Source organism: Crinia signifera, chromosome 6 (genome assembly GCF_055691185.1).
Source record: "Crinia signifera chromosome 6, ASM5569118v1, whole genome shotgun sequence".
NCBI lineage: Eukaryota > Metazoa > Chordata > Amphibia > Anura > Myobatrachidae > Crinia > Crinia signifera.
In genome coordinates this window covers 154,894,901-154,916,260 of record NC_139222.1, presented here as the reverse complement: position 1 = coordinate 154,916,260, position 21,360 = coordinate 154,894,901, and the positions used below count along the sequence as shown (strand labels likewise).

Here is a 21,360-nt window from a genome sequence, read left to right as displayed (position 1 = left end):
ATTCAGTTTGATCAGAGGTTTTTATTCTGTTCTGTTTTTTTGGCGTACCTCACTTACATGCAATTATATTATAACATTCATATCATGATATATTTGGATGGCGTACCAGTACTCACGATTATCTTTGAAGAGAAACGTCCATAGAGGTACCTTGTAGGACTCCCCTTTTTTAAGTGCAGTTTGTTGAACCGTCTGCAGTACTACACTTAAACCCAGCCAGCTCCAGGGGATGCGAATCGACCCTCTACCAGCAAAGGGGTTTTTATCTTTTTTTGTAAAAGCATATTTTATGCAAAAGGAATTTTTTTATTCTATGTACATCTAAATAAAACTTTTTTTATAAAGACAAAGATACCTTTATGGACGTTTTTCTTCAAAGATAATCGTAAGTACTGGTACGCCATCCAAAGATACCATGATATGAATGCTATAATATAATTGCATGTAAGTGAGGTACGCCAAAAAAACAGGACATAACAACCTCTTATTAAATTGAATATTAAAGAAACCCAGATAGGCTTTCCCTCACTACAATATTGTATAAGTGAGGTAGGAACCTTGTTTTATCTAGGACAAAGAAACATTTTTTTTCACCTTGAAGAATTTACCTTAATATATTTCCCCTGATCTTCTTGTTTTCACATACCCAATGAGGACACATCTATGAAATACAGAATAAGACCAGAAGCTACAGCACCAAGATTGGAAGCTAAGTATATAAGCCCTCTATGTTTAAACTGGTGCAGCGCCATCACAATCACTAATCTTTCCCTAATTTGCACTAAATCTTTTGGATCACAGGGGGTAGATTTATGATTGTGCGCAGAGGGGTTTTTGCGCTATCCCCCTGCGCTAAAGCAGGGGATAGCACTTCCCCTCAGTTATCAAACCTGCTTGACAGGTAAAATATCGGCGATGGTTCGGGGGCGGAGAGATAGCGCATGTACTTTTTTCAGTACAGGGCGCTTATTGCTTACCTCATTTATCAAAGTTCTTTATGCGCCTCTGAGGCGCTGTCCTTATTGCCAGAAATGTCTGGCGCTGCAGGTCTCTCCTGCCGCTTGCTGGTGTTCGGCGTTTGCAAATTCAAACTGCGCATGCGCCGGGTACACAACATCCCCGGCGAACATTACCCGGCGCATGCGCAGTATTAAACTGAAGACGCCGGAGACCAACAAGCGGCACCTAACATGAAAAACTGCGCATGCGCCAGGTACGTATTGCAAGAAAAAAGTATCCTGCGCCTAAGTGGTGAAGCGAACCTGCGCCCATAAGGAACGTTAGGGAACAATTGATAAATCTACCCCACTGTGCCAAGAAGGAGGACTGAGGAGCCATCCGAAAATTAAAAAAAAAACTGTTCTGTCCAGTCCCTCCCTAGCACAGTGGCGTAGCTACGTTTTGGGCGCCCCCCCCCCCCCCCGTCGCCGCCCTGCCGAGCACCCCTACCCCGCCGCCCCGCCGAGCACCCCTACCCCGCCGCCCATGCAAACCCCCCCTCAATCCCCCACAGCCTTACCTATCGCGCTGGTCCAGGCGGCTCCGTTCTTCTGCTGAGGACCACCAGAAAATGGCCGCCCCCATACAGCAGACAGTTTCAGAGAACTGTGTGCTATATGGGGGCGGCCATTTTGTGGTGGTCCTCAGCAGAAGAACAGAGCCGCCGGGACTAGCGCGATAGGTAAGTCTGCGGGGGATTGAGGGGGGGTTTAACTATAGCACCGCAGCCCCCGGCGCCCCCACATGCATAGCGCCCCCCGCGGTGGCGGGGGCTGCGGTGCTATAGTTACGCCCCTGCCCTAGCAGTAAAACCAGTGCTGTCCAGTCCCTCCCCAGCAGTAAACCCTGTACTGTGCTGCTGTCCCAATCCCATATCTGTGTCCTATATTGCACTGCCACCATCAACATGTTCTGTATTGTGCTGTCTGCCCCCTCAGCAGAAAGTCCTGCATTGTGCTATCTGCCTACTCCACATCAGTATGTCCTGCATTGTGTTTACACAACCCCCACATCTGTATGTCTTGCACTGTGCAGTCATGTGTGCGCACTGCAAACTATTATTATTATTATAATTTGATTTCTAAGGCGCCACAAGTGTTTTGAAGTGCCGTACAAAGGAACAGTACAGCGAGACAAAACTTGGCTTATTGGCACTGCCAGTTCCTGCACACTACCCCCATAACATGCTGGCATTGCCTTCAACTCTATGTATTGTCCTCTTCACCCCCATAGGTTTTGTATTACCCCACCCCCATTACATTTTATATTGCAAGCGTCCCATTCTCAAAAGGGAAAATGTTGGGAGGTATGATATAACATCTGTTCCACTGCCTACGATCCCTGGTGCCAGCTGCTAGACCGCTCTGCGTAGGATACAGTGACACTCTTCTGTTGGGTGGCATGTACCTAAAATATTCAAGGGAAGGGAGAATTGGGAGACTTTTGCACTGGTTGGTACTTAGTGTACCCAGAGGGATCCCCAATTACTATTATATATTATATTTAGTTATTAGTTTTGAGGGTGCTGCCAAGGACAATAGATATGATACAGCAAAGAAAAAGAAGGAAAGATTGTCTCTTTGTTGGCGCACTGTATGAAAAGATAGAATTAATTAAAACATAATTTTTATTGTTATTCAATTATAATTGAATAACAATAAAAAAGTTTGCAGTAATCTATGATCTGCAAACTCTCTTTGTTCTAGGGAATAGGATTGCCACCTAGCAACAGCTGATGGGTTAGGTGTAAGCCTCCCGACATACGCTGGGATGGTATAGTGAAATAAAATTTTCACTTAACTTACCACAGAAAGGGGAGTAGGGAGCTTAGCTGCTGGTGCATGACATGTGCACAGGCAGTGCACGTGCACGGCAGGTCATGCAGGTGCACTCTAGTCACATGCACCTGCTGTATATAAGGCTAAGCCCCGCCCCCTGAGGTCAGATTTTACAGAAGCTTACAGATGGCAATCTTAAGGTGGAACAAGAGAGAAATACCATTGTATGCAAAGACCATTGTATGCAAAAAGAAATGTTAACTAGAACAATCATAACGAACATAGATCAGATCTGAGAAACTCTACTCCTGGAAGGAGTAAAGAATGAAAACTGGGTTGGACTAGGAACAACAACTGAAATAACTGCCATGCTGTACTGTAGCCAGGCATGTTATAAACTGAGGCAAACTTGTGAGTATAGCAGAGAAGAGGAAATAATTAATTTCTGATCTTTAGGTGGCTGCACTTGGTGCTTCTTCTAGCCCAGGGGTGGGGAACCTCAGGCCGGGGGCCATATGCGGCCCCCGTAGCCAGTCTGAGTGTCCCGCCCGGCGGCTTTTCTGGGAGTCAAGTACAGGGAAATTCTCAAGAGAGGTCGGTAGTTCTTGCGAGATTCCACTTAATCAACAGCAGCCAGAGACTGTCAGTCCTTTTCAGCGACAGCCACTGGAGCATGGGATGGCTGCAGCAGGACTATTTGTAAGAGAAATTTTTACATACAGTATGGCCCCCAAAGGATTTTTTCCCCATACAAACGGCCCTTAGCACAAAAAAGCTTCCCCACCCCTGTTCTAGGCCTTTGGAGTGCCTTGAATCAAAGGATAAGTTAGGTATATAACCGAACCTTAGAGAGTACCTAGCAAGGTAATGGGTGGGAAGTGTGGGAGCTGTTGCTTGGTGGCAATCAGGGGCGGGCTGGGCCAGGGGGGCAGGGTGCCATGTGCCCCCCAGGCCGCTTACCCATTCACTGGCTGCGAGCCGCCCTGGATCACCACCTCCTCCAGCCCTCCTGCCCTGGCCGCAGCTTCCAGAACACGGCCGCGGCTACAGGAAAATGGCCGCCGGCCCCCTGCACTGATGTCCTCAGTGCAGGAGGCCAGCGGCCATTTTTCGCAGGAGAACACCTGTCAGTCACAAACATTCTCTGCTCACTGACATTCTGCCGGCCAGCCCTTCTGCACCCGATCCCCTCATGTGCGGCAAATAGATGCTTGCAGACCTGAGGGCACGCAGTATGAGGTTTTGAACTAACCTGCATAACTGCTAAGTTAGCAAGTACTAACTGCTGCCATGGAGAATAACAAATATTGATACTTGAAAGTAGAGATGTGCACCGGCCACTTTTCGGGTTTTGGGTTTTGGGTTCTGATTACCTTGAGGTTTTGGGTTCTAATGGGTTTTGGCAAAACACCTCCTAAGTGTTTTGTGTTTGGATTTATTCGGGTTTTGGGTTCTGATTTTTTTGTTAAAAAAAGCCTAAAAACAGCTAAAATGGCAGAATTTGGTGTTTTTTTTGCTCCTACGCTATATTGACCTCAATAACATTCATTTACACTCATTTCCAGTGTATTCTGAACACCTCACACCTCACAATATTGTTTTTATTGCCAAAGTTTGCACTGAGGTAGCTGGATAACTATGCTAAGCCACACAAGTGTGCGGCACAAACACGTGGCTCATGTAAGAGTGGCACTGCAGCGGCAGACATGATGGCAGTTTAAAAAAATAGGCCCATAAAAGATACCTATCTGGCTTGATCATGCACTGTTTACCATGTGCAGCCAAGGAGCGGTGGGCATTTTGTGCAGCACAGAGTTTGTCTGCAAGTGTGTAACTGTTTCGATCACTTTAACATCCAACAAGACCCCTATCTGGCTTGATTGTGATTATGATTATTTATAATTAATTTCATCTGATTTTTAATTTGGTGATTAGTAATATTATTCATTTATTATTTATTATTACCATTCGTCTCGTCAATCATTGCCTAATGGGTGGAGGGGAGGGGGCTAATCAATGACTAGGTGGCAGCTGGAAGAGTTCTATCTGGCTGCGACTTCTGTAACTCTATTGATCGCTAGGGTGGATTCAGGTGATCTGGCTCGCTAGGCGGGTGTTCCCTTTGCTCACTGCTTCACATGCGTCCCTCGTGAAGCTGTGCGCTCTGTCGAGGAGGATGTCCTTTGCCGGTAGAGAAGTACTGATCTTTTCTCAAGGTGTTACGACTCGTAGCTGCACTCCCCTGCTACAACCTCAAAACAAGCACCAAGACCCCTATCTGGCTTGATTGTGCACTGTTTACACAGTGCAGCCGAGGAGCAGTGGGCGATTGGTGCAGCAATCAATTACTCTCATTAGTGGAATGCAATCAGTTGTATGCATTTAAAAGACAAGTCCCTCATACGAATGACTCTCAGCAGTGGGCACCAGACCAGACAGGTAGATGAAGCAGTACTAGACACCACACGGTAGATAAGTCAGTACTAGGCACAAGACCGGTAGATAAGGCAGTACTAGGAAGTACTAGGCACCAGACGGTAGATACGGTAGTACTAGGCAGTGGGCACTAGACCAGACAGGTAGATGAGGCAGTATTAGTTGTGTGTGTATCTGTTTTGGTCAGTTTAATATTTAACAAGACCCCTATATGGCTTGATTGTGATTATGATTGATTGATTATTAATTAATTTTTTGATGTGATTGATTCATGTTCGAAACCCCGTTTAACAACCTGGTTGATCCTGACCCTGATGTGCAGTTTGTCTCTGTGCTGAAAGATCCCAATCTCAAATGGCAGACTGAACAACCTGTGGATAGCCATATTTCAAAAAATGTGAATGGGCTTGTGTGGCAGCCCACTACAGGATACCCCCTGTGCCCCTGGAGTGCCCCCAAAGAAGTTTAATTGCAGCCAATGCTGCTCAGAGGAAAACTGCAGGGATGTGAGGGGTTAAACAGCCCCAGCTCAGTCCACGTGCAGGGAGCCTGACACCCCCCTGATTGGCTGCCCAGGGAGTGTGGCAGTCCACCCCTGGTGTACTCTTGTGCCCCCAAAGAGATTTTAATTGCAGCCAATGCTGCTCAGAGGAAAACCTCCTTTGCTTGTGGAAGCTGCAGGTCTGTGAGGGCTTAACAGACTCAGCTAGTGTCCTAGTGTCCCAGCTCCCCTGCACATGAGACAGGAAGCTGGGAGGTCAGAGGTGATCCCAGCAGCAGTGTGTGAGAGAGAGAGAAAGTGTGCAGAGGGGTGAAGAGCTTGTATCCTGAGCCAGGAAGCATGCAGACAGAGATGCTGTGCAGAGAGAAGCACACATCTGAGACCAGGCACTGGGAGCAAGGACCCAGCAGTTAATGACAGCCAGCACTGCTGACCAGAAGAAGGGGTGAGCAGCATGTGAAGGGAGATAGAGCCCAGTAGGAGTGACTGCAGAGACCTACAGCACGGAACTAGGCAGAGAGGGACATTGCCGCCCATCTGGGAGTCACCCAGAGGACCACACAGCACCCAAGACAGGCAGTGGCCAGCCAGGAGTCGTGACCAGCAGGAGCTGGCAACTGCAGCTGATTGTTCAGGTACTGGGGTGTTGGATACCCCCACTAACAGGACTGCCTGTTTGCCTCTGATACAGGAGATTGCCCTAAGGGATGGGAATCTGCCTGCCCCTCTTAGAGAGGATTTTTGATCACTTTTGTTATACATAAAAGTAGTGTGCACACTAAGTTATGGCCTAATCACCTTGTGAGGATTTCCTTCGCGGGACCGTTATTCAAATTCAGGAACTGTGTTGTTTTGCACCAGGGACTACCGCGCAGTGTATATAGGGTGCATAGCGCCACTTGGCGGACATGTTGTGATGTAATATTATTCTGTCATATTGTTATTGTTGTGATGTAATTTATTGCGTAATCGTTCTCTCTTTAATCTGGTCATTGATTAGTTATAGCTTTAATTACTGAATGATATAAAGTGACTGTTTTGCATAAGTACGTGAGTGTATTGCAGCAACCCATTTACATATCTCCTTTAAATAAATATTTGTTGCTGCTAGCCGTAGTAGCCTTGTCTTTTGTGGGTTCTCCTTGGGTTGTGCCATTCCCTGCCACAGGTTCTCCGGAAGAAGCCGTGAGGAATCCAGAAGCTGCCGCCGTAATCAGCTCCAGATTCAGGTACTATTTTGCACCACACCGTTACAGGGGCACTGGCACAGGAGCGCAAAAGGAGAGGTCAGAGGTGAAATGAAACTGTGCCGGAGGAGGGTTTGCAGCAGCGTGAGAGAGGATGACACGTGCTTAGAGAGAGAAGACAGGCTGGGCACCCTAAAGATCCACAGAGAGGAGAGCAGCAGAGTGCGCAGCCTGGAAGCGTGCAGAAGTGAGACCCGCTAGAGAGGAGAGAGCCGGGCAGCGTTTCCTCCTTTAAATAAATATTTGTTGCTGCTAGCCGTAGTAGCCTTGTCTTTTGTGGGTTCTCCTTGGGTTGTGCCATTCCCTGCCACAGGTTCTCCGGAAGAAGCCGCGAGGAATCCAGAAGCTGCCGCCGTAATCAGCTCCAGATTCAGGTACTATTTTGCACCACACCGTTACAGGGGCACTGGCACAGGAGCGCAAAAGGAGAGGTCAGAGGTGAAATGAAACTGTGCCGGAGGAGGGTTTGCAGCAGCGTGAGAGAGGATGACACGTGCTTAGAGAGAGAAGACAGGCTGGGCACCCTAAAGATCCACAGAGAGGAGAGCAGCAGAGTGCGCAGCCTGGAAGCGTGCAGAAGTGAGACCCGCTAGAGAGGAGAGAGCCGGGCAGCGTTTCCGTGCAGGAGACCCGGCGGTGATGGACAGCAGCGCACACAGAGAGAGCCAGCAGCCAGCATCATGAGGAAGGCAAGAGGGAGGCCCTGCAGAGTGCCAGCCGTGACACCAGGGAGACGCTACCGGCCGGAGCCGGCAAAAGCAGCAGAGTACAAGGGTGCCCTACCCCCACTCAGCCTGTACCCTTCCTGCCCCAGCCCTGACTCCCCCAAGTCAGGGAGATCACATTCTCACCCATGAAGATGGTGACACAATTTTAAAAGAGGACAGAGAACAATCTCATGCACATGAGACCACTGTGCTTAATACAAGACAGACCAGAGTCCACCTAAAGGTGTCGGCTAGTACAGCATCCCTAAAAGTCTCAAGGCTCCAAAAAAAATTAGGCAGTGAGCCCCTGACCAGACAGGTACAGCAGTATTAGGCAGTGAGCCCCAGATCAGACAGGTAGATACGGCAGTATTAGGCAGAGAGCCCCAGACCAGACAGGTAGATAATGGTATACGGCAGTATTTAGGCAGTGAGCCCCTGACCAGAGGGTAGATACGGCAGTATTGGGCAGTGAGCCACACACCAGACAGGTACGGCAGTATTAGGCAGAGAGCCCCAGACCAGACAGGTAGATAATGATATACGGCAGTATTTAGGCAGTGAGCCCCAGACCAGAGGGTAGATACGGCAGTATTGGGCAGTGAGCCACACACCACACAGGTACGGCAGTATTAGGCAGAGAGCCCCAGACCAGACAGGTAGATAATGATATACGGCAGTATTTAGGCAGTGAGCCCCAGACCAGAGGGTAGATACGGCAGTATTGGGCAGTGAGCCACACACCACACAGGTACGGCAGTATTAGGCAGAGAGCCCCAGACCAGAGGGTAGATACGGCAGTATTGGGCAGTGAGCCACACACCACACAGGTACGGCAGTATTAGGCAGAGAGCCCCAGACCAGACGGTACATACGGCAGTATAGCCAGTGAGCCCCAGACCACAAAGGTAGAGATATACGGCAGTATTTAATTATTTATTAGGCAGGCAGTATTTAATTATTTATTAGCCAGTGAGCCCCAGACCAGACGGTACATACGGCAGTATAGCCAGTGAGCCCCAGACCACAAAGGTAGAGATATACGGCAGTATTTAATTATTTATTAGCCAGTGAGCCCCAGACCAGACGGTACATACGGCAGTATAGCCAGTGAGCCCCAGACCACAAAGGTAGAGATATACGGCAGTATTTAATTATTTATTAGGCAGGCAGTATTTAATTATTTATTAGCCAGTGAGCCCCAGACCAGACGGTACATACGGCAGTATAGCCAGTGAGCCCCAGACCACAAAGGTAGAGATATACGGCAGTATTTAATTATTTATTAGCCAGTGAGCCCCAGACCAGACGGTACATACGGCAGTATAGCCAGTGAGCCCCAGACCACAAAGGTAGAGATATACGGCAGTATTTAATTATTTATTAGGCAGGCAGTATTTAATTATTTATTAGCCAGTGAGCCCCAGACCAGACGGTACATACGGCAGTATAGCCAGTGAGCCCCAGACCACAGACCGCCAGACTGGCAGATTCAGTGCAGGCAGCAGTGCAGCACCAGTGGACTATATATATTTATATTTAATATAATTAATAATTATATATATAATAAATGGCACAGCACAGCACCAGATGTATGCCCCAGCACAGAGGAGACAGTAGTACTACAGGCAGGTACACAGTTAGACTGTTCTTCTAAGCAGAGGAGAACATAGTATAGTACACAGCAGCACTGAGGGAGACAGCCCTAGCAAATAAAATAATTAATTACAGCACAGCTCACCAGAGGTAGACCGCACAGAGGAGACAGTAGTACTACAAGTACACAGTTAGACTGTTGTCCTAAGCTGAGAACAGAGTACACAGCAGCACTGAGGGAGACAGCCCCAGCAAATAAAATAATCAATTACAGGCAGCACAGCACACCAGAGGTAGACCGCACAGAGGAGACAGTAGTACTACAAGTACACAGTTAGACTACTACACAGCAGCACTGAGAGACAGCACCAGCGATTGCAAAAGCTCAAGGTCAAGCTCAAGTTTAAGCCCCAGCAGCAGCACCAACACACCCTCTCCCAACCCACTACTTGACTGGAGTGAAGATGGCGGGGCGCGGCAGCTGCTTATAAAGCCTCGCGAAATCCGACGCCGGGAGATGACGTTCTAATCACGCGGACGGACCGTGGGGGCTCGGGTCTCTGAAATCCGAGCCCGCACATCTCTACTTGAAAGTGAGCACAGCAACAATGGTGAGTTGCTGGTGGGAAATTCTGGCACTGTGGGGCATATTTGTTTCTGGCACTGTGGGGGCATATCTGGCACTTTGGGGGCATATGTGTATTTGGCACTGTGGGGGAATATCTGGCACTGTGGGGGCATATGTGTATCTGGCACTGTGGGGGCATATCTGGCACTGTGGGGACATATGTGTCTCTGGCACTGTGGGGGAATATCTGGCACTGTGGGGGCACATGTGTCTCTGGCACTGTGGGGGCATATGTGTCTCTGGCACTGTGGGGGCATATGTGTATTTGGCACTGTGGCGGAATATCTGGCACTGTGGGGGAAAATCTGGCACTGTGGACATCACATTGTGCGGTGTAATGGGCATCATGGTATGGGGCGTAATGGGCATTACGGTGTTGGGAGCATTGGGTAATTGCCATCACAGTATGGGGTGTAAGGGCATCAAGGTGTGCGGCATAATGTGTAATTAGCATCACAATGTGCAATCTGCAGGTACACAATACAATCACGGTACAGGCCCCCCTTATGATAGGCCACATTCCGTCTTTCGGGGAGTTAAGGGGGGGGGTGGTATGGTCCAGTGCTCTGGACTTGCCCCCTAGGCTAAAAATTTGCCAGCCAGCCCCTGGTGGCAATCCTATTCCCTAGAACAAAGAGAGTTTGCTGATCATAGATTCCTGCAAACTAGTGTTTGTTCATCGGGAGGCTTTCCACCTAGCAAAAGCTGATGGGTAGACTACCACACACCTGGTGGTTGCTCTAAGGAATGCTATTCTTTAAGTACCAGAAGGCCTCCAGTAATGTCTAAAGAAAGTCCAAGAGGATGACTAATGTGCAGCTTGCAATACAGGCTGTAATGGTAAGCCTCTAGCAGCCATTGAAGCAACTGTGTCCCAGTGAAGGTGATGGCCTTTGAAGTGGAGAGACTATTCCAGAACTCTGCAAGGTCTGGCAGGATGAAAAATATTCTGGCATGTGAGAGAAGTTTGTTTGATGTCTCTCCTTACAGGTACCGTGAGGGGTAAGTAAGTGGATTGGCAATCAACTATACAAAGATCTGAATCTGACTGGTCTCTGACCAGATCACATTCCACCAGAGGTGTGTGCATGGAACTTGTTTTTGTGTGTCCCCATAGAATAATAAAGAAAGCCGGGGTCATCCAAGGCATCCTCTGGCTGCCAAGGCAAGGGCTAACAGTGAAGCTAAATTCTTTGAAAGGCCAAAGATATCTGCAGATGGTGGTCTAGTGGCCAAGAAGTACAAAAAAGGGATTCATGTCCCACCAGGTATAATGCCATAGACATAGAGGTCTAGCTAGAAAGAAACCTTTAATCCTATTCTCTGAGGCCTGGAATAAAGAGAACTAGAGTCGAGCCATATGAGCATATCTTGGCAGAAGGCAAACCTGTTTCGAGCTTAGTGGCAAGGAAGTCCAGAGTTAAGCTAGGCTCGGAAAAGGGGGCCTGAAGAAGGTGGGTTAGAGGACTGCAAGGCCAGAAATTCATCAATTATGGATTGATATCTGGATCTTATTCTAGGCCTAAAACAGGCAAAGCCATGAAAGAGGCTGAGAGGTTGAAAATGTTCTCCAACCTAGTAATGTTGCTATCCACATGCAATGTGGAAGATATTTCAGTAGGTCTGTGCTGCCCTGGAAGCAGTCTGTGGATTAACCTAGTGGAAGCCCGGAACCTTGTAAAAAAGGTTGATCAAAGGGAACAAAACTCTGGAGGGCCAGACAGAGTATGCCAGAATTATTTGGGTATTTGGGACACGTCTGTTTTGATTTTGTGGAGGACCCTCAACAGCCAGAGGGAAAAAGGCATATGGAAGTGGAATGTCAGCCAACGAAAAGGACATGGCGTTCATGTGGAGAGTCCCTTGAGTCCAAGTTTTGGATATGAATGTTAGAACTTGTACGTTTGATGGTGTTGCAAATGTATCCACCTGTGGGTGACCCAAGGTCTTTGTAATTCTGATAAAGATCTCTGGTGTGTTATGGCAGCAGTGGGATCTAAATCTACACCTCCGAAGGTTATGTATAAGGAAATGGCTAGCTTGTTTCACTCTCCTTGTATGCAAGTAGCAAACAGGAGAATGGACCGCTGTACTGCCCACTTCCAGGCATATATTGCCTACTGACAGAGAATGCAAGATCAAGTGCCTCTCATTCTTTTGAGGTAGGTAAACAGTGGTTTTGTTGTCCAGACAGAGCTGAACTGAATTATCCCGTGGGTCTGAGGGAAATATAGAGGATCTAGCCAATCTGGCAGCTCTTAGCTCTAAGAGATTGATATGAGCTATAGAAACTTAAGCAGTCCACTTCCCTCCTACTGTATTTTACTGGGCAAATGCCCCCCAGCCCATGAAGAATGCATCTGATGTGATGACTATGGGCCTTATTTTGGTTCATTCTTTCTGACAAAATCCTTCTTAGATGGACAAAACCATGTGCACTGCAGGGGGGGCAGATGTAACATGTGCAGAGAGAATTAGATTTGGGTGAGTAATTTTGTTTCTTTGCAGGGAAAATACTGACTGCTTTATTTTTACACTGCAATATAGATCTCACTTTGAATTAAAACCCCACCCAAATCTAATTCTCTCTGCACATGTTACATCTGCCCCACCTGCAGTGCACATGGTTTTGCCCATCTAAGAAGGATTTTGTCAGAAAGAATGAATCAAAATAAGGCCCTATGTCTGTGGTAGGAGGTAGGGGCGATCTGGAAGAGGAAAGGTTATCCAACTGTGAATCTCCCTGTGGACTGTGGGAGATAGTATAATTTTGTCTGTTCTGTCCAAATCCTGTCAAACAAGGCATGATAGGAGGTTCTGGAATTGTCTGCGTATGAGAGGAACGTGAAGAAAACCCAGGATCTGAGGCCCTCATTTTCCTTATCACTCTAGCCAAGTCTCTCAGTGAAAACTAGTCTAAGCACCTGAGAAATATAGACTTTTATGGTGTTCCACTTGTCTGAGGGAACCGCTATTGATAAAGAAGAGGAATCTATCAAAGACCCAAGAAAGACAACTGATTGGTAATGTACTAATACAAATTTCTCAAGGTTCTTATGAAAACCTAGATGCCAGAGGAGCGACAAGATACCTGGTAGAAAAAAGGGGGACTCCTGTTCTGCATGCACTACCAGGAGATTACCTAGGTAGATAATAACAGCGAACCCTGAGGTGTGTAATTGCTGCCTTTTTGATGCATATAAGTGTGTAGGGGGCATTGGACAATCCGAAATCCATAACACTCCAGTAGTATGGAACGTCTCTTGACAGGGAACTTAGCAGCCTCCTATGATTTGGATGTACCAGTATAGTGTTAAAGGCCTCCTTCAGGTCTGTTTATATACAATGGTCAGCTTGGGCCAGCCTAAAGGGTATATCTGCTAAACCCTCCATATGGAAAGACCAAGGTTTCATATATACTGTATTCAGTACTGGCCTATATGAATGGTCCTGTTTCCTTACAGGGAAATGGTAGCTAATCTAACCTATTTGCAATTGTCTGCCGACTCTATCTAGCCCTGTAAAAGGGCCAGGGACATTATTCATCCAGCATCCAGAACTAGTGTTCCCTGGACGGGAGCATATCTGATCAGGTAAAGGAACAAGAGGAATATGCCCCCTCCCCCACGTGTACATGGTAGTCTGCCCACAGAGCCAATGCTTTGAAAAGACAGGGAGGAATCCTGTTTTTATTAGGATGGTATGCACTTCACCTCTCTTGACCTGTGTCTGGGAGAAGCCTCCTCTGAGGACGCTGTGGCTGTCACATTGCTCTAGGTTCAAACTTCTGGCTCCAACAGAATGACCCTCCTATCAAACAGGCCCCTTGAAGGGCTGGGGACTTTAGCAGAATTTAACCTTGTGTATGAAGTAAGGACTAAAAGATCAAAATTAGGTTTGGGACATCCACTGATGCTGGAGCTACATTAATGAGATCTGCATTTGCTTGCTGGCAGTTCTGCGGACATTTGAAATAAAATTATAGACCTGGCCATCATCAGGGTAGCTCTATTAACAGCTTTCAATAGGGCAATTTGGAAGCAGGTAATCTCGGGAGTCCGCTGGAACCTCTGCCTTATGCAGGGCAAATAATCAAGGCCTGCAGTGTCAGTTACTTTGAACTTCATTTTATTTATTTTGTTTTTTGTCAGCACTTTTTTCCCCCACTTGTGCTGAAAAAGCAGGGTCAATCTCTGGGGCAAAAAGGGCAGGGCTTTCAGAAATGCCCATGTGTTACTGAGAACAATCTGTCCTCCTTAATGAGGGGCTGCAAAAGCTTGGTGAATTTATACACCTCAATCACTCGTTCAGGGCAGAGTGTGCTGTGTATAGCATAAATGGGGCATTTCACTTGCCAATGCCACTCAGGTCATTTGCAAATCACTATATTCAACCCTGAGAGAGGATTCACTGGATCTTGTTTATATCCTCCAACTCCCAATCCACTCCCTGTATGAGTTAGCTGGGGACTGTGTACTGTGGTGACTAGTCCCTTTTCTGAGCACTAGTCCCTGTTATGAGCGCATTGTTGCGCATACTGCCAGTCACAGGCAGGAAAATGTGCCGACCATGGGCAAGAGAGGGTGGTCTTTTACAGACCTCTCATGTATTCCTACTGCAGGCAATACCTGGTAAAGAGATGTTCTTGCCTGAACAGGCATCTCTTGAAGAAACATTAACTGTTTGTTTCTTTTTGTGCCTCTCCACAATACACTGTGAGAATAGGCAGGGGGAGGAGGAGACTCTGCCTGACTGGGCTCTCCTTTCTCCACAGAAATTTCCCTGCTGTCTTCCGACCTGACAGGGTTAAATAACTTTCTCCTCTTAAATAATACCTCATTCTGAGAGGAAGAGCAGGTATAAGCAGCCACAGCCGTTACATGTTTGGGGGGCTGTCTGTTTTGCTGAAGGATGGGGATCTTATTAGTCTGTCTGTGGCAGACAGAAACAGCTTCCTCCATCCTTCAGCACTGAGGTAAAATCTGACCTCAGGGGGCGGGGCTTAGCCTTATATACAGCAGGAGCATGTGACTAGAGTGCACCTGCATGACCTGCTGTGCACGTGCACTGCCTGTGCACATGTCATGCACCAGCGACTAAGCTCCCTACTCGCCTAGCTGTAGTAAGGTAAGTGAAAATTTGATTTCGCAATACCATCCCAGCATATGTCGGGAGGCTTACACCTAACCCATCAGCTGTTGCTAGGTGGCAAGCCTCCCGTCGAACAAATAATTTATATGAATAGGTACATACCTCCCAACATGACCCTCTCCAGGAGGGACACAATGCTCTGTTTCTAGACTTCTCTCTTAATGAATACCTGCAATCACCTGTGTTGAAAAACACCTTTCTTCTCAATTCCCTGCTCGGCACAGTTGATGGCAATCATACATTCAGAGGAAAGTCCAGAAACAGAGCATTGTAGGTACTTAGTTTATTTTAAAATACAGAAACATCGGTCTCACATAACCAATGATTAGGACAAAACAATGATTTGTAACCAAAGTAAAAAAAAAACAAAAAAAAAAACATTGTTCCGATGTTTTGTTCTTTATTTAGATGTCCCAGTACCCTGCCACCCATGGCAGCAGCAGCAGTAAATTCAGCAGCATCAAACCTCAGCGCACACAGACAGCAGTCAATTTCCGCGTCCAGACCCTTCCCATATGTGACGTCAACGTACTAGAGCCAATAGAATAAGCTTTATCGGTCTCCAGAAAAATGGCTACTGCTATGTTAACGGAAGGATCTCTTATACTTTGGTTGCAAACATATCCTGTACAATGTGTCTGGCTGGAGTGACATCACTTCCGATATCCTGTATTTGTCACCTCCGGGGTAATCCTGGGTCGAGCTCGTCATCCTAGTAGAATCCTTCCTTCTGTGTGTGACTGTGGGATCTGCCAGCAGCAGCAACTGCAGTTTGAGCAGGCCCCAGCACGGGCACCGCCCGCCACTGGCCGTAGAATGAGCAGCGCCAAACGGAAAGAGGAGCACCCCGTCTCCAACGGGGGAGTGAAGGCGAAAGTGTCCCCCTGGAGTAAAGCGCTGCGAGTGGACGCAGCATGGGAGGACAAGGTGCGCATCCCCGACCCTCCCCCCCCGTGCCAGCAGCCGGGCAGCTCTCCCTGCTGTGCCGGGGCAGTCACCCATCTGTTGTGCAGCAATATATGTCCCCCTATGTGTATTACCATAAGCACCCTAACCCTGCAATAATGCCTGTAGAACTTGGTAGATTTCTAATGGCTTGTATATAATGCACTGTAGGCATGTATTACTTCTGTTTATTATTACATGTTACTACATTTATTCATAATGACTGATTGCTATTCGCTTGTTTGATCACCTTCTGTTTTGTGTGTATTTGTGCTCATAGACAAGCCTTTCCTCCAGAGCGGATTATATACACCGATTAGAGATTTATTGTAGTTAGAAGTGCTGACTTCAAACTTGTGACACCTTGCAGCGGTGTAATGCTTTCTTAAGCCACTAAGCACAGGAACAGAGTAACGTCCTTTCATGTAATGAAGCTTTGCAGTGATCACCTTCTTATCCTCTTTCTTGTTCACCACTAGGATGAGTTCCTGGATGTCATCTACTGGATGCGGCAGATCTTGGCCATCGTGTTGGGGGTGATATGGGGTGTTGTCCCTCTGAAGGGTTTTATAGGAATAGCTATGTAAGTAATTTCAATGTTAAGGGTATCTATGTGTTGCAGTATATTCTATTTTCAGGTTAAGGAGAAAATTACAACATAACTCACCCCAAGTGATCACAATTTTGAATGGGAATGGGCGAGATGCACTAAGCTTCAAAAGTGATAAAATGGAGAGTGATAAAAAACCAGCCAATATTTTTCAAATACAGTTTGTGACGTGATAGGTAGGAGCTGATTGGCTGGCTGTTTATCACTCTGCATTTTATCACTTTTAAAGCTTAGTGCATCTGGCCCAATCTCTTAAAACCTTTCTTTTTGGATCGGTCAGTTGATTGGCATAGCAGTGGGTCCACCGACATGTCTGTAGGTTGTTTATCCAGCCTAAAGTCGCATACACACTGAACAGTATTTGTTAACAAAATTATTCAGTGATGTCACCGGGTCCCCACTGTGAATGCAGTTGCTAACAATATAGTCACATTAAGCTGCATTCACAAATATATATTATAGGAGGTCTTCTGCTGCCCCCTTCTCTATACACAAATGTATGATTAGTAAAGTCTTTCTGCTACTCTAGATAAATATGGGAACTTGGGAGCTTATAGTACACACATGTTGAAGAAGGTCTGGAAAGACAACAAAAACTTCTGTTTATAATGGACACTGTCCCATCATGTACTGAAGAAGCCTTACCAAATACGTTGTGCGTGCATACATACTTTTATGTTTAAAACTCATTGGTTCCTAAAACTGTGTTCCTTAATTCCGTGAGGTGCCTCAGTGCACTTGCAGGGATGCCCTGGGTTGGTGGTCCAGGACCTATTAAAACAATTTATGGTGAATGTAATAGGTAAAACCAGTGCTGGTGACTGCCAATTCTAACATACCTGTAAGTGGACATACAGAAGTGATTACTGTCCCTTACCACATAATGACCCTAGGGATGACATATAAACACAATTTTCTTTAATATTATATTTGTTCCTGAATTATTCCAATAAGAAACTTTTGTCCTAGTGGAGCTGTGGAAAAAAATTCTGATACTATAGGGTGCCATGATTCCCAAAAAGTTTGGGGACCACTGCACTGGTTGATTATATGGGAAAATAGGGCTATTTAAAAATAATAGTATAGTAGTAAAATAGTTAGTAGTAATGGGTGTGTAACAAAATGCTAACTCCTCTGGTTTCATTTTCTTCTCTCTGGACAGATTTTGTGTAATAAACGCCGGCGTACTCTACCTGTATTTTAGCAGCTTTCAGCGAGTAGATGAGGAAGAGTATGGTGGCACATGGGAGCTAACAAAAGAAGGATTTATGACCTCATTTGCTCTGTTCTTGGTATGTTTCTCTATATTCCAAAATATTTACAGAGTTGTTGAACTATTTCTGATACTTCTGTTACGCTCTATCGTAATAAATAGCAAATCATGGAAGACATTATGCTGTTTGTGCCCTGGCCCCTGTGTATACTAAAAATGTTTGTTCAGTAAAAGTGATACCGAAGAGTGCCACAGATTCCCAATTCCTGTGGCAAAGTTTGTGTATGAAATTATTAGTATTCTTTATTTATATGGCGCCACATGATATCCAGTGCCCTACTACACTGCACATAAGAGTAAGAAAAACAGGTTCCTTACAGTTGAATACAATAGAGGACAAGGTACTTGTTTAGTTTCATGGCGGCAGCATGGGCGCGCTACTTCCGGGTCTGTATCCCCTTGCGGGGTTCGCTGCGCTCGCCCACGCTGCGGAATCGGTGGCTCGCTACGCTCGCCACACTATCTAAAGTCAACTCCATGCCAATGTGGATAGTGGGGGAATGAACTATACACGTTGGCATGGAGTTTCTTTTAGAAAGTGTGGTGAGCGCAACCCGGAAGTAGCGCACGGCCATGCTGCCGCCGTGAAACTAAACAAGTACAGGGAACATAGCCTTCATCACCATAGCAGCATCAGCAGTAGACACCGAAATAAGTGTAGGTTGCCGAAAACTATGGAATTTGGTGCCATTGAAGATCATTTCAGTAAAGGTGCCCATACACGTTACAATTATTGTATACAATATTGCATCTCGGTTTTGCGATGAGATCTAGTACAAAAAGTATGCGCAGCACATACTTTTTGTACTAGATCTCATCGCAAAACCAAGATGCGATGAGATGCGATATTGTATACAATAATTGTAACGTGTATGGGCACCATAAGAGAAGGCATGAGGGAGGAGGGCCCTGCTAATGGTAGCATACATTTTAAAGGGTAGAGTACATCTACTACTAGACTGCTATTGTAAGACCTTGTCCCATTTAAAGTTTTAAAGTTGTGTCGATTAGCTGAACCGTTCTGTGCTTCATATGTATTAAACATGCTATGAGGAAGATGTAATGTAAAAAAAACACCCTTAATGATTTCATTCTACATGTTTCTTTTTGTTCCTAGGTTGTCTGGGTAATTTTTTACACAGCAATTCATTATGATTGACAATAATTTATCTCCCCTTTTTGCCAAATCAACACTTTTTGTCAAAAAAAAAATTCACAATGAAAATCAAATGAATACCAACAAATAACATTTCCGGGGAGAGAATGATTTTTTATTTTTTTTCTGAAGTTCAGGCCGCAGGAACAGTGTGCTGCCATGATTGGAGATGTTGACCTGTTTTTACCTGGTAACTCTTCTTCTACTGCCTCAGGGGCCCGAAAACATGTATTTTAAGTTCTTATTTACTTTTTTCTTTTCATTATTATTCATCTCGTCAACGTTTCCAACTTGACTTACATCTTTATCGTCTCCACTGTACCATAACTTGGCATGAGGGACAAATCATGGAACCCACTCCATGTCTAACAGTTCAAGCTCAAGCTTTGGATCCCTGTGAATATTTTAATTATAAATTAGAAAAAGTCTTTCAGGTACAACAGCTCCTACTTGTTTTTCCATTCATGTGGGGAATTAAAGGGTTAAGCTCCTTGTTTGATATTAAAAAGCAGAAGATCGTTTTTTTTTTCCAGCTTGGATGTGACTGGAGGCCCTGCCTGTATGGATTTTTTTAACTTTACTAAATGTTTTCCTATTACATTGCCCGTTGATACCGCAATGTGTTGCAGCTGCTCCGGACCCAGTGGGTGGGTAAGGTTTTGCTCCTGCCCTCACAGAAAGCTACACAGTATTTGAACAAATCTTGGTATTTAACCTGATGTGAACGTTTTACAATAAAATCTGATTCATTGAGCTCTGTCAGTTATTAGCCTAATATGTCATTGCCACATAAGGCAAATGCCAATAGTGATCCATTAACATTTTATATATGGTACAGAGCTAATCGGGTTTTGGAAGTAAGCTGGTGATTGCAACTCTAGTGTAAGGTAGAGAATTGAAAATAAAATAATCTTTTATGTATTCTCACTAGTCCATTCTTTCCAGAGGATATTCGTCAAATTATTTAATATCCTGGTGCAAAGAGCATTTGATAGTACATAGGGCTAGTCATTTTTCTTTAGTCTGGATTCCCTGGACCAGAGAAAGTGGGTGTCTGGATCATGGCTTGTTTTTCTCTTTGCACCTATTGTTAATTACACACACACCCTGATTCAGAGTTGGATGCAATGCCTGACACTGCAGCAGTACTGAGTGAAAAGCAAATGCTTGGTTTTGTAGTGAACCTCTGATCTGCTGCTTGCATAGAAAGACGCACTATCGTAGTGCTGAACAACCCTATCTTTGTCCAGAATGTCCATTGCAAGTGATGCCAGGACAGTGACACTGTTTTCAAAGATGCAGCCGCTGACTCTGAGACATGCTTCCTAGAGTGGTCACAACAAGCCTGTGTTTTAGCAGCTTCCCTTATTACCTTTTTTATTTTTACGTGGAAGGTCCAATTTAATTTCAGAATTGTAATTCTGCATGTCCTGCCAAATGCATTATTCCTGTTTGAAGTGAAGCTCCACCCCCTGTTCGCACGAGGGTGGAGCATATAGCACTTTGTATGCACCATATATGTAAGGTACTGTACGCTATTTGGAAATAGTAATTCAGTTTTCTGAAGGTTAACTAGTTTTTTCATTTGAAAGTGTAAACAGGATTGCCTTTTACAAGAATTGTCAAGTATATTTAGTGATAAATTTTTTAGGACAAATGTTTTTATAAAGCTGCTGTATTTGGTCTCTGCTAAATACATCTATATATATCCAAGAGGTAATGGCACTCAAGAGGCAATACACCGCATCTTCAATCAGTGAAATATATTTTGTCAAGCTTTCGGGGTTTGACCCCCTTCTTCAGGACATCAAAAAGTGCAACACATATGCATAACCCACACCACAAATATATACTCACATACAATAGATGCCACTCCCCACACTGTCAGCACTGCATGCGCCCACACCACCGGAAGACTGACATCCAGCCTACCGCTTCCGGCAGAGAGCAGCATGCTTGCGTTATATCTCGGCGCTCAGGAGCTGCCCGCCATCTACCGTCTCTGACGCTGGCCCACAGGTGACCCATGAGGAAGAACATAGAAAAATACATAAAATTCATCATGTTAAAGGAAAAACACAATACACATGAATAGAACCAAATATATAAATATATTTTCGATGATAAAATACTTCAGTGAGGACAATGCATGTCCCATAGCCTTAAAGTGGCGCGCCCCACAGGCTAGTCCATAGACCTACCCGCTAGGGATAGGTCGATGGCCAACCTGTGCAACGCCATCCTTTCACAAAAGGATCTAGTGGTCTGGCCTACGTAGATGTAGCTGCAGGGACACACAATCAAATAGACTATAAACTCTGACTTGCAAGTT

At 45.7% G+C, this 21,360-nt stretch overlaps 1 protein-coding gene across 1 annotated transcript; it reads left to right on the top strand.

Moving 5' to 3' along the window:
* Positions 1 to 15,688: 15,688 nt before the first annotated feature.
* On the top strand, positions 15,689 to 19,781 carry RAB5IF (RAB5 interacting factor). Its single transcript, XM_083147706.1, has 4 exons — positions 15,689 to 15,971; positions 16,469 to 16,572; positions 17,762 to 17,891; positions 18,990 to 19,781. The coding sequence occupies exons 1-4, from the start codon at positions 15,861 to 15,863 to the stop codon at positions 19,029 to 19,031; spliced, it is 387 nt and encodes a 128-aa protein (XP_083003832.1). The 5' UTR covers positions 15,689 to 15,860; the 3' UTR covers positions 19,032 to 19,781.
* Positions 19,782 to 21,360: the final 1,579 nt, after the last annotated feature.